This window comes from Octodon degus, unplaced genomic scaffold (assembly GCF_000260255.1).
Source record: "Octodon degus isolate 3935 unplaced genomic scaffold, OctDeg1.0 scaffold00008, whole genome shotgun sequence".
NCBI lineage: Eukaryota > Metazoa > Chordata > Mammalia > Rodentia > Octodontidae > Octodon > Octodon degus.
This window is the reverse complement of record NW_004524584.1, coordinates 2,689,085-2,705,650: the sequence shown is the minus strand read 5'-3', so window position 1 is coordinate 2,705,650 and position 16,566 is coordinate 2,689,085. Positions and strand designations below refer to the sequence as shown.

General features: G+C 34.4%; 1 protein-coding gene across 3 annotated transcripts in view; it reads left to right on the top strand.

Annotated features, from left to right (window-relative positions):
- Armc8 (armadillo repeat containing 8) overlaps nucleotides 1-16,566 on the top strand; it is a 105,188-nt gene that overhangs the window by 16,808 nt on the left and 71,814 nt on the right. For 2 of the 3 annotated variants that reach the window (XM_004624982.2, XM_023704987.1), the window contains exons 2-5: nucleotides 1,545-1,621; nucleotides 13,496-13,567; nucleotides 15,438-15,580; nucleotides 15,670-15,767. In XM_004624982.2, coding sequence (XP_004625039.1) covers nucleotides 1,545-1,621; nucleotides 13,496-13,567; nucleotides 15,438-15,580; nucleotides 15,670-15,767 — 390 coding nt within the window. The remainder of the gene's footprint in view (nucleotides 1-1,544; nucleotides 1,622-13,495; nucleotides 13,568-15,437; nucleotides 15,581-15,669; nucleotides 15,768-16,566) is intronic. The other variant, XM_023704991.1, reaches the window with a different exon arrangement.

The following is a 16,566-nucleotide window of genomic DNA, read 5'->3' as shown; positions in this document are numbered from 1 at the left end:
TTTTTTTTTTAAACCGGGGATTGAACTCAGGCCCTTGCGCTTGCCAAGGAAGCACTTATTCCACTGAACCGTCTCCCCAGCTCCTGGACAGATAATTTTTAAGAGTTTAACTCTGATTCTGTTATTTTGAGGAAAACAGACCCCAGTAGATGTTCACACTCTGGTAACAGTCACTATGTGTACAAAGTAATTTTTATCCTTTTCACTTATTTGCTTCCATTTGGTCTTTGTAAATAGAGTTCATATTAAAAGCAATAGAGTATTTTAGTTGCCTATGAAGATGTTTTGTTAAGAAGTTCAGAGTATGAAAATATTCATCACATTTTGATAACTTACTATCAAGAAAGTAGTCTGTACAGTTCTTCAGAGTTATTTTTGTGACTTGTAAGTTTAAGCTGGTACTGTATCTTGGGAATTAGTTTTTTACTGATTTGGGTTCTTACTAAACAGAAAAGTTATTTATTTTTTCCTATAATAATTTATTGCTAATGGGTGGCAGTATATAAACACATTCCATCAGAAAGAGTAAGGAGGGGACAAATTTTTTCCTCTGGTTTACTAATATAAATTCTTTGTTTTAAATAATGCTATATACTGAAAATTAAATGTAAAAAGTATTACCAAAATAAATAGTATAAGAAATAGCATGTAGAGTAAATCTCATAATACTAATAAAAGGAGGTAAGTGTCCCTTACCTTTACCTAATTCAGCCTTACCCAGTTCTGTTGGACCTATAGATCACCTTGATTCTGGATTGTTAATCCTTCTGAGAAAGTGTAAAACTTCATTAATGTAGCTTTTGCTGGTATCTGCCTACTAGCACTGAAGCTCCTCTCTGTCATTCTGACTTCCTCTAACACCTAGACTACCATGAAGTCCTAATCGTTTTCTTTGGATGAAAGCCAGATTTTTCTCTCCTTCACTGTGTTCTAAGCTGAAGTAGCATTCAAGTCTATTTCACATACATATGTGATATCCAGCAGTTAATAAAGAAACTTAGCTTGTTTCTTAGCACATATGCCCAGTTTTGTTTTGTTTTTTAAACTGACAAAGTTTGCAGGGCTTACGAAAAGGTCCCACTGTCTAGTTGTTTTTACTGAGCACTGGATGTCTTCTTTCTTTTGTAAGTTACTCTTTATCATATTGTCACACACTTTTCCCAGGATGATTTATAAAAATGTAATTGTTTTTTCTTATAAATCTTTTAAATGAGCAGAGTATAATTATGTTGATTTCTCAAATTCTACCATTTTAATTTCAAAATATTTGTAGTATTCTGTGGACTTTTTTTTTTCTTTCGGTTTTTGTTGTTGATGATGTTTGGCATTTTGGGCTGAACACCACAGTTTTTGATTATTTTGACACTTGAGATAGAAAAAAATTACTTGCTTACCTGTCCCATATAGTAAGAAAGCAAACAGTATTTTGTAAGACTCTTAATGCATCTTCCTTAGATTATATAGCTGTTTGATGTTGTGGGTGATGCTCTGAATTTATGATTTGCATGGCTTCAGATGTCATAATTTTTCCCCCCACTTTCTAGGAAGTAACAGCTAGCAGTCGCCACTATGTTGACAGGCTATTTGACCCTGATCCCCAGAAAGTTCTACAAGGTGTCATGTAAGTAGTATGTATTTAAGAGTCTATCAAAAAGTCTTATTTGTTTTCGTGTTTTAATCTGCCAAATATTATTATTCTGAAAATGCAGGGTTATAACTTTTTTATAAATTGGCTTCTTTTTGAAAAGACTGCTTAGCATTCATAACTTTTATTTAATATTTTACTGTAAAGAGTGTTATTAACTGACATTATTAGGTTTTTTTAGAATACTTGTTTTACTTTTAAAAAATACTTTATTTGGAGAATGCTTTTGCCTCTTTATTATTTACAAAAGCATGAGAGTAAAATTGATCTTTAATAATTGGAAAGTAGTGAGTGAATAGTTCAATAGGTTTTGTTATGCTTTGTTTTTTGATTAAATCACAAACTGTCACTTAATCTCCTAGTGATGTTTTAAATTAGTTTAGAATTTAGAAAGCAGTCATTAGAAATTTTAAATAAACATTTAGTAACCTAAATACCCTCTTTTTCTCCAAGATTGCCTCAGGTTTAATGAGAGGAAACAGTTATAAGCAATATGTTTATACTTTTAAGAAATAAAGTGAAACAAGCCTGCTGCCAATGCTTGTGCCTCTAATCCCAACTACTCAGGAGGCTGAGGTAGTAGGATTTCAAGCCAGCTTAGGAAATTTAGCAGGACTGTCTTAAAATAAAAATGGCTGTGGTACAGCTCAGTGGTAGAGCATTTGCCTAGCATGAGCAGGCCCTGGATTCAAATTGCAGTACTGCCAAAACAAAACAAAGAAATGAAATGGGATAACTGGGATAAAATTTCAGGTGATTGAAGGATGAATTCTGCTTTTGAAGTTCAGTATAGGCCTTTACATTAATTCTAAAGAAATAAGGTCCATTGTAAGGCTCCTTACAAATTTGGAAAATACACAGCAACTCTACAGTCCTGAAATGTGTTCAAAGGAAGGATACTAAAAGGATTAAAAATAAGAGACAGTTAGCAGAGAGAGTGAGACCCAAATGAGTGAACGCTTTTCTATATAACCTGTTAGTGTTATTGGCCAAATAGTACCTTTAGTTTAAATCTTGGTTGGCTATGTAAACTATTAGGGTGCTTTATGAATTTTTTTATGATGGCATTTTATATTTAAAGATCCCATCCCACCAAAAAAAGGCATTCTAGAGGGATGTCTGGGAGATAGGAATGTGTAAAGAAAAGCAAGATAAGCATGCAGGGCTAGTCAGCATGATCTGGAAAAGACTGAAAAGCTGGTTGGGACCCACCTGTGGTATTTGACACTTTATCTTTCCATCTTCTCAGTTTACAGAAACTACAGGAGATGATATTGCATGTTTTCTGGTTGTCTTTGACCACATAACAAGAACACTTTAATGATGATTTAATCAACTCTTTATAAGACTAGCTTGATTATTACCAGGAAAAGTGGAAATCAGTACAGGCTTTACCTACACACAGAAATTAGTTGAACCTATAGATTTAACACTCCTCCTTAGATACTACTCAGGCACAGACAGACAGCTGTTGTAGATAATCCTAAATATTACACAAGACTCCTCAATAATAGTTTAGTAGAAAACATCAGATTTAAATGTTCAATAAATGAAAGAGTTTATATGGGTTTTTTGTTTTTTGTTTTTTGTTTTCTTGTATCTTGAATTCTATCTTCTATAAGTAGCTAATTTAAGTGTTTCTGGTCGCCATTAGAGATTTTTAATTTACCAGAGAAAATGATATCTGTTTAAAAGTTGTGCATACCTATAATCCTAGCTACTTGGGAGGTTGAGGGAGGAGGATTGCAAGTTCTAGGCCAGCCTGGGCAATTTAGTGAGACCCTGCCTTAAAAAATAAAATGGGCTGGGGATGTAGCTCAGTGGTAGAGTGCTTGCCTGGAATATACAATGCACAATGTTTAATCCCAGTAAAATGTACATACACACACACTCCCAGATAAAAGTACCTGAAAAAAGATTAAATTATAACAAAACAATGAAGAGTTGTAGTTTGATAGCCTTATGCCTTTGGAAGAGTTATCAAGTTTCAGACACAGCTGTCAGCTAGACAAATTTTTTTATGTGAAAAGTGGGTGGAGTAAAAGGTACATGAACTTTGGAGTTAAGACAACAATAGGTTCAATCATTGGCTGTAGTATTTCCCATTGGGATCCTTTCCTTGGTGTGTACTTACATTACTTGCTATCCTTGAGCCCTCATTTCATCATCTGTAGAGAAGGAGTTATTGCTTCTCTTCCTATGTCTTTGTGAGAATTAAGTTAAAAAAATCAATATTTTATGGATACCCACTAGTTGGCAATAAAGGGTTTCTTGTTATTAGCCCCAGTATAAAGTAACTTCAAAACTGAGATGATTCTTTTTAAAGAATGAAAGGAAAATATTAAATTAAAATTTCAAATCAATTTGAACTGAAATAAAGAGGGAGAAGAGCAGAGACTACAATTCTTGACTCAATCAAAAGAATACAAATAATAATTCCCCAGTAATTTTGATTGCTGCTTAGAATACTATAATCTGTTTGTATTTGAAAGGAACAGATCACTCAGTAGTTTTCCACATTCTGTCAGTTTATAACTGGCCTTATGGAAGTTTGTGTAGTTTGATTTTATAAGCTTCCTTTTTCTAGATAGAACTATTTGTTTTCTGACCTAATTCTATTTTAACCCGCATCACTGTCTAAAAATTAATTGCAAATTAACTGTAGAATGAAAAATGAATTCTGTTTTTAACATTTTACATATTTTTAAGTAATCTTGTTTAATACAATATTGATACAAGAAAAAAGGAACAAAAATGATATTTAGGAAAAGAGAATTACCTGTTTTTCCCTTTATGCAACCATTGAGTCACACAGAAACTGTTATTGGGACAAAAGAGGTGGGAGGGAGGTGGCCACACAGTGTAAAAACAATCAAAGGTAGTATACTAATTTTAGGGAAGGAAACGACAAGCTTTTAATCCAAAATTTGTAATTAAAGTAACATAAAAGAATTGACAATAATTATAGCTTTGTTTGCAAGCCAGCATTTGATTTCTGTAAATAAAGGTTGTGAACATATATAAAATACTAGTAGGAAAAATAAAGGTGAGGGGCTGGTGAGATGGCTCAGTGGTCTAGGGCACCTACTTAGTACAAGCTTAGCAAAGCACAGGGACCGCGGTTCAATCCCCCAGCACCACATGCCAGCCAGCCCCACCCCCTGGTGGGCTGAGCTGGCCACACAAATAAATAAATAAATAAATAAATAAATATTTTAAAAAATTATTTAAAAAAAAAAAGAAAAATAAAGGTGAATAAGCTAAAGATGAGTGATGAATTTATATCATAGTCTGTAACTAATCAACTGAATTAGAGTGATAATCCTACCAAGATAGAAAACTTTTTTGTAGATAATCCAAATCAAAGGACTGTTACATCTAGTCAATGAGTATACTCTTACTGAGAAGTCGTAATAACATCAGAAACTGCTTAATTTTTAGTTGAAAAATAGGGAGTTACCTTTTTTTGTTGGTAGTACAGTATTTACCATAACTTGGATGATGCTACTGTATCAAAAATTTGAATGTAGAGACACATCCTTTTCTCCAAAATAACTAATTTTTGTACACATAACTGAATAGCCCACTAGGTGTGGACTAAAATGCAGAGAACAAGGAGGTCATTCATGTAAGTCATATACTATTGCCTTTCCAACTATAAGACATAATAGGCATGTATATCGAATGAACTACCCTACATTGCTTGCATATTCTCATGTATGGATTCTGTGTGTCCCTTTGAAAACAGTTATCAGGCATTTTTGGGTGAAGTTATTATGGTATTGGTTCAACAGTGTTAAATATCACACTGGAAAAACATAGCTTTTCTAATGTTTTTGTAGATTGTAAGTCAAAGCTGCTTCAATGCTGTGAGTGTGTGTGTGTGTGTTATTTCAATTGGGAACAGATCTGCTTTTACGTTAGTGATTCTCAATGAAAAGATCAACAGATATTCCTGTGTGGCCGTATGTTGATACTCCTGTGTAGCCTATTGATGAAAAGCAAAAGCTGATATAAGCACATATGGCTGCTTTTGCTTTTCAAAGTTGAATAGAATTAGAACTAGATTAGACTTCTTTGGTTAAGTCATAGATGCTATTGAGTTGTGTAGTTTCACCAGGAATCATTCTGAAATGTCTCCTGAAGAGGCACTTTCCTTACGTACTAATAAAATGAATTTATTTTGGTAATGATTCTTAAGTTCTCTGGCTCTTGGAAATGATGTACTTCTGATTTCAGTAGAATGTGAACAGTTCTATTTTCATTTATGAACTGAAGATGAGTTCCTATAAAATGAAGAATTTGTTTTTTGAGAAGTTTTATGATAAAAGGATTTAAAGTAAATTATAATTAAGGATAATTATTTTCCTTAAAGTCTTTAAAATTCGCTGATACATTTAATCAGTTATTTTGAAAAGTGTTATGGGTAAATATGTACAAAGCAACTTTAAGAACAAATGTAATTAAGTAATCCTGAGCCTTCTTTGGATACAATTTAGTTAGAGAGTTATCATTTAAAAGGATAGGATTATTCAGAATTTATTAAATCAAGTTGACAGTCTTTTCTGGCATACAAATAAGCTGTTTGCATGTTTTTATTAATATATTAACTTTCAACATCAAAAATAGTTTTAAATTTGTGTGCATGTGTCTTATCTTTTCATGTATATGAACAGCTTGGTTGTTGCCATGTTATTCTGTAATACTATAACACTTTTGTTATTTAGAGTATTTAAATATATTTAGAATACTAACATGTTAAAATAGTCATTTATTATAAATGCACATATTGGGGTTCAGTCCCCAGCACCACATGTCTTGTTGTCCCCACCTCCTGGGCACTCTGAGCCAGCCATAGTGACCAGGCATGGTGGTGCACACCTATAATCCCAATGCTGTATAGGTTGAAAACAGGAGGATTGCTATTAGTCTGAGCTGCATAATGAGGCTTTGTACCAAATACATAAAAAATAAAATAAATAAATGAATGAATAAATAGATGCACATTGAATTATGCTCTTCATTTTTGTAAAATAAGATGATTTGTAATCTTAAATTTGTAAGGCAGAGAATTGGGTACAATAAATGCTCTTATTTCTGAGCCACTATTTAATTTTAAAATTATGTATTTACTGTTTAAGAAGTCATAAGACACTAGAGCAGCCAGGTGTGGTGGTATATACTTGTAATTCTAGCACTTGGGAGGCAGAGGCCAAAGGATCGCCAAAAGTTAAAAGCCACCCTGGATTACCTAGTGAATTCAAGGCCACACTCAACTACGTAGTGAGTTCCTGTTTCAAAAAACAAAACAAAAAAAGATGCTGTATAAAAACATGAAAAAATCAACTATAAATCAACTGTCGGAAGCTGCATGTATTCTAAGAATGTTAGTAGTTTATTTATAAAAACAAAACTAAGTTGCTGTAAGTTCTCAGATATTTTCAATTTATATGCTAGTATATAATAAATGCCTAAGTTAACTTGATATAGTTTGCTGTAAAATGTTTACTTCCTGAATTACGTAAAAGTAACTTTAGTTTGAACAGCAGATCATCGTCTGATTTTTTTTTTTTTTTATATTGGCAACTTGCGTATGGTCAATTGTTAACTTGAGATGTGAACAATAATATGAGTTATTAATATGGTTTAATTAGAATATTAGTTTGTATATTTCACTTAACCATGCTCGGAAACAGAAAGCTTATTATACTTGGATGTTTAGATACTTCCGTCTCCAATAAGAGCATTAGAATAATTATAGGGGCAGGGTAGTATGTTTGTAATTGTCAACATTCAAATAATTTCACCAGCTGTTTACTGTGTTGCCTTATTAGCTTCCCACAAATATGTGTTTTCCCCTATTGCATAGGTGAAATTTTCTTATGGCCAGTGAATGTTCATAAGCAAGTCAAACCTTATACTCAAATTGTAGCTTTCAGTAATCCAGTATAATGTTGGCTACATAAGTAAAATGGGTAATTCTGGTTCAAAATGAAAATGGTATAATTTGATTGGGGCTTAATCTTCAATGCATTATAATTTTGTTTTTAGATAACAATAGTTTTTTTTTTGTTAAAATTTATGCTATTTTTGACTGAAATAAATATACCTGATTGACTGAAACTGTGTTTCTGTAGCAAATCTAGATTGCAAATTCTTTTTTTAAGCTTCTGCTACATTTTACTGGCAAAATTTAGTGTTTAATTTCTCTCTTATATTGACCACCTTGATAATGCTCTAATTTAGACATGTGCTGTGGTAGGCACTGTACATGTTGTTTTAATATTTGAACCTGTTCTCTAATTAATCTCTTTCAGAGCAAAGAAAGGAAATGAAATAGAAAGTTTAGCCTCCATTTAAAAATGGGTGCCTCTTAAGTCCATAAGCACAAAAATTTAATATTCTCAGCTAGATTTTAACTGAAATTGTTACTTCACAAATTCATGTTTGGAACATCTTAGTATTGACTTCATCCTCCCAAAGTGGGCTGTCCTCAAGATTTCCTTTATTGCCTTTCTACTGCATATTCTTATTTCACCTCAAAGGTAATACAGTCTGTTGAAGTTAAGATAGATCTTTGCTTTGCTAAGGGATTTTTTCCCCTACGTTTTCTGGTATTTTCTATGTCTAGACACAAAATGATCACTCATGACATGAAATCATCATGTTATCTGCTTCCTCAAAGTGCCCTTTGTATTAAAGATTCCAATTCTTCTGCCCTAATCACTTTCATATAATCAAATACCTACGTGAGTTTATTCCTTCAACAAACATTTACTGAGTGCCTGTCAAATAACCATTCCACTAGTATGAAGGTATGAAAGAATGAATAGTATATTCATTGCTCTAGAGGATCCAAGTCTAATGAAGGCATCAGATAACTACAGAAATAATCTAAACCAGCAGTGGTGAGTCTTTCAGAGTTTTCAATAATAAAAATACCCCTCATGCTCTAGGTTCGCCACTACTGATCCAACCTATTGTTTGATTAGTAAATACTGTAATAATAGTAATTACAGAGGTTTTGGGACCATAAAGGGGAAGCATCAGTTATCAGGTTGCCTTTCTTGATTATGGTAGCAAAGTATGCTGGTCCATTCCACATTTAATTTATTTCCTTGGACCCTGTTTGCTCTGTTATGATAAGTTGTTGCTTCTGTTATCAAAAACGTAATTGTTCCTCAATCCTTCTCCCTTTATTTTGTCTCTTTTCTATATTACTTTTCTAATTTTGTTTCATGCCAGCCTAAAGTGAACTTTCTTTTTTCAGTCTAGGCTTTTTGTACTTCCCCAGAAATATGCCATACTCATTTTCAGTATGATCTTCTATGAATGACTTTTTATTTTGCTCCCTCCATCCTCTTATCTAAGTACTGACAATTTTCTAAGGTTTGATTTAGTTGCTGCTATTACCTCAAACAATCTAAGTTTATGTTTTTCTTATAGCAGTTAAAAGCAGTTTATCATATAGTGTTGCCTTATGTTGTATTACTTTTGTCTCTTCAGAGAGATTGTAAGCTCTTCAGATCAGGCATCTCTGTGTATGTTTTTGTATCTTTCATAGAGTCTAGTCAGTGCTGTGCTTAGAATTTTCATTGAGTTTTAAGTAGAACATACTTAACATTAAAAGTTGATAGGCAGGGCGAGCGAGATGGCTCAGCGACTAAGCACCTGCAGGGTTCAATCCCTGGTCCTACATCCCACGCCAGCCCTGCCCCTAGGACGCACTAAGCCTGTGATGAGTCTGGGCATGGTGGCACATGCTTGTAATCCCAGCAAACAGGAGGATCGTACAAGTCTGAACTGCATAGTGAGACCCTGTACCAAATATATAAAATGAAAAAAAAATTAATAGGCAACAGATTATATTCCTTTGATCTCCTGGTAAAAGGATGTCTGATTTAAAACAAACAAACAAACTTAGGTGCCGGAGAGATGACTCAGTAGAATAAGCACAAGGGTCTGAGTTCAATCCCCGGTTCCACCAAAAAAAAAAAATAATAATAATAATAATAATAAAATAAAATAAAAAATTAAAAAAAAAACTTATTTGTATAAAAATATAAAAAGAAAAAGAGGGGCTGGTGAGATGGCTCAATGGTCTAAAGCACCTACTTAGAACGAGCTTAGCAAAGCACAAGGACCGCGGTTCAATCCCCAGCACCACATGCCAGCCCGCCCTGCCCCCCCCACACAAAATAAATGTTAAAAAAATTAAAAAAATTATTAAAAGAAAAAGAAATTAATTTATCCAGCTAAGTTTTCTTTACTATCAATTATAGATGCCAAATTTCTGGAGGTAATAGAAGAATTATTTAGCATAAAGGACTTGGGTTGAGTTTAGCTTTGTCATTTAATAGACTGTACAGTTGTATAGAATGCTTTATAAACATTAAGATGATACATCAATCTTGGATAGTTTTATTATGGTCACATCTGAGATGATAATTGAGTTTGAATTTTACAAAAACACATATTCCTATGTGATACGCTTTCTAGAATCACTAAATTAATGATTCTTTGATAGTAACTTTTCTGATATTTCCAGGCCAGGTTTACCTTGTTCCCTATAAAAAGGAGCTGACTTCTATTTTGCTAAAGTCAGTGTGTTGTGATAGAGGACTTCTAGCAGGGACACCTAAATCAGACCTGAAGGGCAAAGGTCATGCTTCCTGGAAGATCAGAAGTTAGCCAAGGGAATAGGTAAGGAAGAGGATAAAATGATAAGAGTCAGACAACCACACTGTACTTAGATCTGTTAGAAATAGAAAAAATGTGACAATTGTCATCCCATTTAATACTTTGATCTGCTTACATCCTTAATTGTAACCACTGAATAGAACTTACCTGCTGGCCTTATCATCTTTTTCCCCCTTTTAAAATTCTTTTTCCTTAGACATTACTCAATTGTATTAATCATGTTTTTTGTAGTCTGTATTTATTCTGTAGCCATCAAGTGCCTCCTTCATGCCCTTTTCTTAAACTGGAGGACTGGAGGAAGGGCCTGGGATATATTTCAGTGGTAGAGGTGCTTGCCTCTCATGGGGAAGGGAAGGAGCCAAAAACAAACTGAAAATTGGTTTTGGAGGAGTTTTTGTTTTCACTTACAAAAATATTTTCTTCACATGTTTAGAATACATTTTTAATCTTATGCGGGACATACTTATACCTCGTTTTTACTTCTTTTAGGAAGAATGGAGAGGAAACTGGGAAAATAGGAGGTTTTAGAGTCGTACAAAATACAATAAAATACCCAGAATAACACCTGGCAGAAAATACACAAGACATACAGCTACTGGATAAGCGAATGTGCTGTAGTTAGTGTAGGCAGGGACACATTAAGAGAAGAAAAGATGATGAAAGAAATGATTAGCTGCTAGGTTAACATCTCTAAGCTGATGAAGTGAAACTAAGCCATAAGAAAACAGGCATTCACAAGAAGACAGGAGCCTGGAGATAGTTTCCTATAACTGCTTTATTTTAAGCATGTGTCAGAACTTGGCAAAAACTTTAATAAACTTTAGTTTAGCCTCATAATGAAACATTATTACTTACATTAACCATATAGAAAATTTGAGGGATAGATTTCAGAGTGGGGTAAATCAGACTATAACATACATTCTTATAGGCCTAATGAAAGAAAAGAGCAGATAGTTTCATTGTTTGGCTCAAGGCTTGTAAAGACTTGTGGGAGGTCTTTGAACAATTTGTGGGAAGAATCTCCTTTTAACATTTCCCTAGTTCTTAATGTTTTTTTCTGTAATAATGATAATTATGGGGCAGGATTGATCCTTTTTTTTTGGGTGGTGCTGGGAATCATGCCCAAGGTCTTGTGCAAGTTAGGCAGATGCTCTACCAGTGAACTGTACCCCTAGTCCATTACCAGGTATTAAATGCCAGTGAATATGGTAGTGTTGGAGATATATACTTATTTGTTGATTTTTTTTTTTTTTTAAGTAACCACCAATCCTCTTCCCCCTTTATATTCTACAAGATCTTGTTTTGTTAACTATGTAACTTTCTTAGAATTTCAAGATTGGCCAAAAAGGTAGCTTGTATTATAGACTACTGCTTTATTTATTTATTTATTTATTTATTTATTTATTTATTTTGCAGAACCAGGAATTGAACTCAGGCCCTTGCGCTTGCCACACAAGTGCTTATTCTACCGAGCCATCTCCACGGCCCCTACTATTGCTGTTTTAAAAGAAGGGAACTCAGATGTTTAACAGATATTTAAGGGGCTGTCATTTAGGATATTAAAAAAAAATGGATGAGCTACAAACTTCAGTGCTACCTAACAATGATCTTTGCACTCTCAGACCTATTTTAAATATTTTTTAAAGAATAGGACTATTCTGAAATAAAGCTCATAATAATAATGTAACATACTTAAAAATTTCAAAAATAGTTTAATGTCTTCCTTTCTTATAGTGTAAAAGATAAGAATGTAAGTTTTATATTGCAGCACTAACACTTAGATCTAACTACAGTGGGACACTTAATAAGGTGGAAAAAGAGCTGCAAATGCAGACTGATATACATGTGTGATATAGGTGACTCAAATACAATGAATGCAACTGAACTGGTGATCTGATTTTCCAAAATGTTTTCATAAAAAAGTATGTCTTCCTTTTATTTGGAGGATAAGTATAACACTGAAAAATTCAGCCAGGTATGGTGGTACACTCCTGTAATCTCAGCACATGGGAGGCTGAGGCAGGAGGATCACCAAAAGTTCAAGGTCAGCCTGACCTACATAGTGAGACTGTGTTTCTAAATAAATAAATAAATAAATAAATAAATGGCTACCAATACTGGAAAATTCAAGTATTATAAAAGAAAACTATGCAAAAAGAGCTTTATTTGTAGTGCTATGACCAGAAGTTTCCAGATATTCTTACAGATTTGTGAAATACCCTTTCAGGGTGGCAGATGTCCTCCTTCCCACTTTGAGAATCTCTAGTGTATAGAAGTATGTAGTGTTCTATGTGAAAATAGAAGTACTGACCAATAAAAGGGAATATTTTAAAAATATTTTATTGATTGTTCTGTGTTTATGTATTTTTTTTCTGTGTTTATTTTAAGCTAGTTATTTTTTGCTCACATGTGCTCTGGAACCATGAATTTGTGAACTGTTTTGATCATTGACAGAGGTACTCTTCTTGTGGAATAGTTCCATTCCTGTTGAAATGTAGCTAGAATAAAAAAGATTAGAAATTTCTCTGTCAATGAGAAATATAAAAGTAGTTTTAATATTTTTTTATTAATCTTCTTAAAAGATAGCTGCTTAAACAAAATAGCAACAGTGTACTATGTTGTTTCCAAGCAATTTAAAAGTACAGTTTCTGACAATAGCACAAAGAAAGGATGAGAAATGGAAGTACAGCTGCAAGGCTCTTGAATTACGTATGATCTGTGATACAAGGTCAGATAAGTTTCATGAGCTGGTGGTTTATACTACCTCTCCCAAGCTGAGCACTGAAGGTGGCCTACATTCCTTTATATTCAAAGGGCTGGTGCCCTTCCTAGAAGAACTCAGCCTCATCTGTGTTGGAAGTCTCTGCCATTACTCAGGGCTTCTCCTGCTTTGTACACTACTCTCCTGTTTTACAGCTTCCTTACAGTTACTTCACAGTTAGTTACTTCCTTGCAGTTACAATTACTTGGCACCTATCTTTGTCCTATCTCTTTAGTCCATCGGGTAGAAAAGGGTTAGTGCTTTGACTTTGTCACTAATTTCTATACATGGCCAGCCCAGCATGTAGTATGATAAAGTGGAGTAAGTTCAGCTTTGGTATTTCTCTGTGATGTCTCAAACTGAACATTTTTTTCTTCCTCTGAATTCAGAGACATGAAAAATGCTGTCATTGGAAACAACAAACAGAAAGCCAACCTCATTGTTTTAGGAGCTGTTCCAAGGTATGTTTGGTATCTAATCTCCTTTTCTGCCTTTCGTGCTGTGCTTCAGATGTATTTCTTATCCTAAACGGTAGTAAGATCCTCTTTTGGGATTTTTTTTTTTTTTTTTTTTAATGTATTTGGTTCAGGATCTCACTATGTAGATCAGACTCGTGGTGACCCTCCTGTTTTCAGCCTCCCCAGTGCTGGGATTATAGGCGTGCACCATCATGCCTGGTCTTGGTGGCCAGCTCAGTATGCTGAGGGGCAGGGCAGACATAGCATGTGGTGCTGGGGATCAAACTCTAGTACCTGTGCTTGCCTAATTAGGCACTTAGTCCACTGAGCTATCTCACTGGCCCTAAGATCCACTTTTTAATATTATCTTTCCTGTTTTTTAAATGAATCCTTTTTTTTAAAAAAGGAAATATTTTGAAGTACATGAACCATTCCTAAGGAAAAAAGATATACTATAATGCCAAAAAATGGAATAAAAAGTGAAGGCAGGGGCCGAGGAGATGGCTCAGTGGAATAAGTGCTTCCCTGGCAAGCTCAAGGGCCTGAGTTCAATCCCCGGTTCCGCATTAAAAAAAAAAAAAAAAAAAAAAAGGAGTAAAAGTGAAGGCATTAATACATTCACTTTTCAGATCGTTGACTTAAAATACAAGTTTGTTGAACACCCAAGCACTGTACACTGGCCTGATACTTTCTTCTGCATCTCCTTAGGGCCTTGTTTTTGTGTGGGTGGGTAATTTACTAGGATTCTCAAGACCTTAAAAAAATATTCTGCGTGATTCTTTCATCTTACTTTTTTTCTGATTTTAGGCATTTTCTGTTTCTTAAGTTAATTTAGGAGGTTTGATTTGTTTCTCTGATGACCCAGTCAGCTTCATTTTGGTAGGCAATAACAGTTACATAATTTCTCTTTGCTTCCTTTGCTGCACAGAACTAAGTTTTATGTACAATTATTGTTAAGTTTTATTTGTACTTTGACATTTTGATTTTTTTTTCTTTTGATACAGGGTTAATGGTTTTAATGTTTTTAACATTAACAACTTCAAATATATCCTTTAAATAATCACAGAGCTCTCAGCAGCCTTTCCTAGGGAATCTGTGTTTTAGGGAACATAGAGTTCTTCTTTAGAACACAAGGGAAATGGTCATAGTGATAAAGGGTTAGGGTTTAGAGCCTACTTGTTTAGCAAGCTGGGCTGCATTGGAAATAGGAAGATTTTCTCATATTGAAAATGAAAGATTGAGAGAAGAAAGCTTTCCTTGCTTGAAGTGCTGCAAAAGAACTCAGTATTCTGGGGCTGGGGATATAGCTCAGGGCACAGTGCCTGCTTGGTAAAGTGAGAGGTCCTGAGTTTGATTTCCACTTCCCAGAAAAAACTCCCTATAATGAATATAATCGTTATGCACTACAGGCATGTATGAATAACAATTAAAATTTTAAAAATAAAGATAATCAACAGACCTAAATAAACATTTTTTGAAAAACCCAAATATTCTATAACTTAGGCTAGCCCTCCACTGAAGAGAACTCCCCCAAGAAATAGCAGATAACATGGACTGTAGTTTAATTTCTTCAGAGACCTCATGTTTACAACTTTCATATCTGCAGTTTGATAAACTCTGGAATTGTTATGATAGTCCTTTTATTCAAAATAAAGAAAATCTCCTCTAGATTTTTCCCAGATGTTTCTTTATTGAATTAGCAGGTGATATAAATAAATAACCATTACTCAGAAGATTTTTAAAAATCTCAGCCAATCATGTTTCTAGTTTGTAGAATATACTGGTAGCCTTCTTTTAACATAACACATTATTTGGTCATATTAATTTACTTTTGTTTTTTAGTCTCTTTGTTTATCAAGTTCCTTCTTTTTAGATTGTTGTATTTACTTCAGCAAGAAACATCAAGCACTGAGCTAAAAACTGAATGTGCAGTGGTACTGGGAAGTCTTGCTATGGGTACTGAAAATAACGTCAAGTCTCTACTGGACTGCCATATTATCCCTGCCTTACTGCAAGGTATGTAAAAAAAAACATTTTTGCATCAGTTAGTTTGCAGTGCTTTAAATTCTGATTTAAAGGATGACACATATAATTTCTGTTAATAGGACTACTGTCCCCAGACCTGAAGTTCATTGAAGCATGCCTCCGATGCCTACGTACCATTTTTACCAGTCCTGTCACTCCAGAAGAGCTACTGTATACAGTGAGTTTTAGATGTTTTTGAGTCATTAATTATATTTTACTAATAGCCTATTCTTAGTTGGCTTTAGCATTTCCAAATTCCTAATTGTGATATATAGAAAAGTCTTAAGAATTTTTTGAGTTCTTCCTTAAGTATCAAATGTTTTAGGTCTTGTAAATAAGTGAACAATAGTTTCAAACTGTAAGGAATTTATAAGTTGTTGAAAGCAAGAGGACCCATTTTTATCTCTTCATGTGACAATTTTAGAGAGGGTATTTTATGTCCCTTAGTTTGGGTTCAAGTCCAAGAAAGCAGATGTTTTGTTTTGTTTTTTTAATTTTGCATATTTGGTATAGGCTGTCACTATGCAGCTTGGACTCAAGTGATCCTCCTGTGTTCAGCCTCCCCAGTGCTGGGTTTACAGGGGTCTGCCACCAAACCTGGTCTTGGTAGCTGGCTTGGCACACCCAGAGTGGGGTTGGCCTGGCATGTGGTACCCATGAGTGAACTGGGGTCCTTGCACTTGCCTAGGCAGACACTTAGACCGCTGACCTATTTCCACAGCCCTGAGAGCAAGTTTTGTAGAGAAGATAGAATTTAACTTGGATCTTAAATGAATGGATAAGATTCAAAGAAGCAGAGAGGAACAAGTCCATTCTGGAAAGGATCTGTGTAAGAACTGCAGTGTGGGGCTGGAGAGATGGCTCAGTGGTCTAAAGCACCTACTTAAAAAAAAAAAACAAGCTTAGCAAAAGCATCAGGGACCGCGGTTCAATCCCCCAGCACCACATGCCAGCCAGCCCTGCCCCCTGGTGGGCTG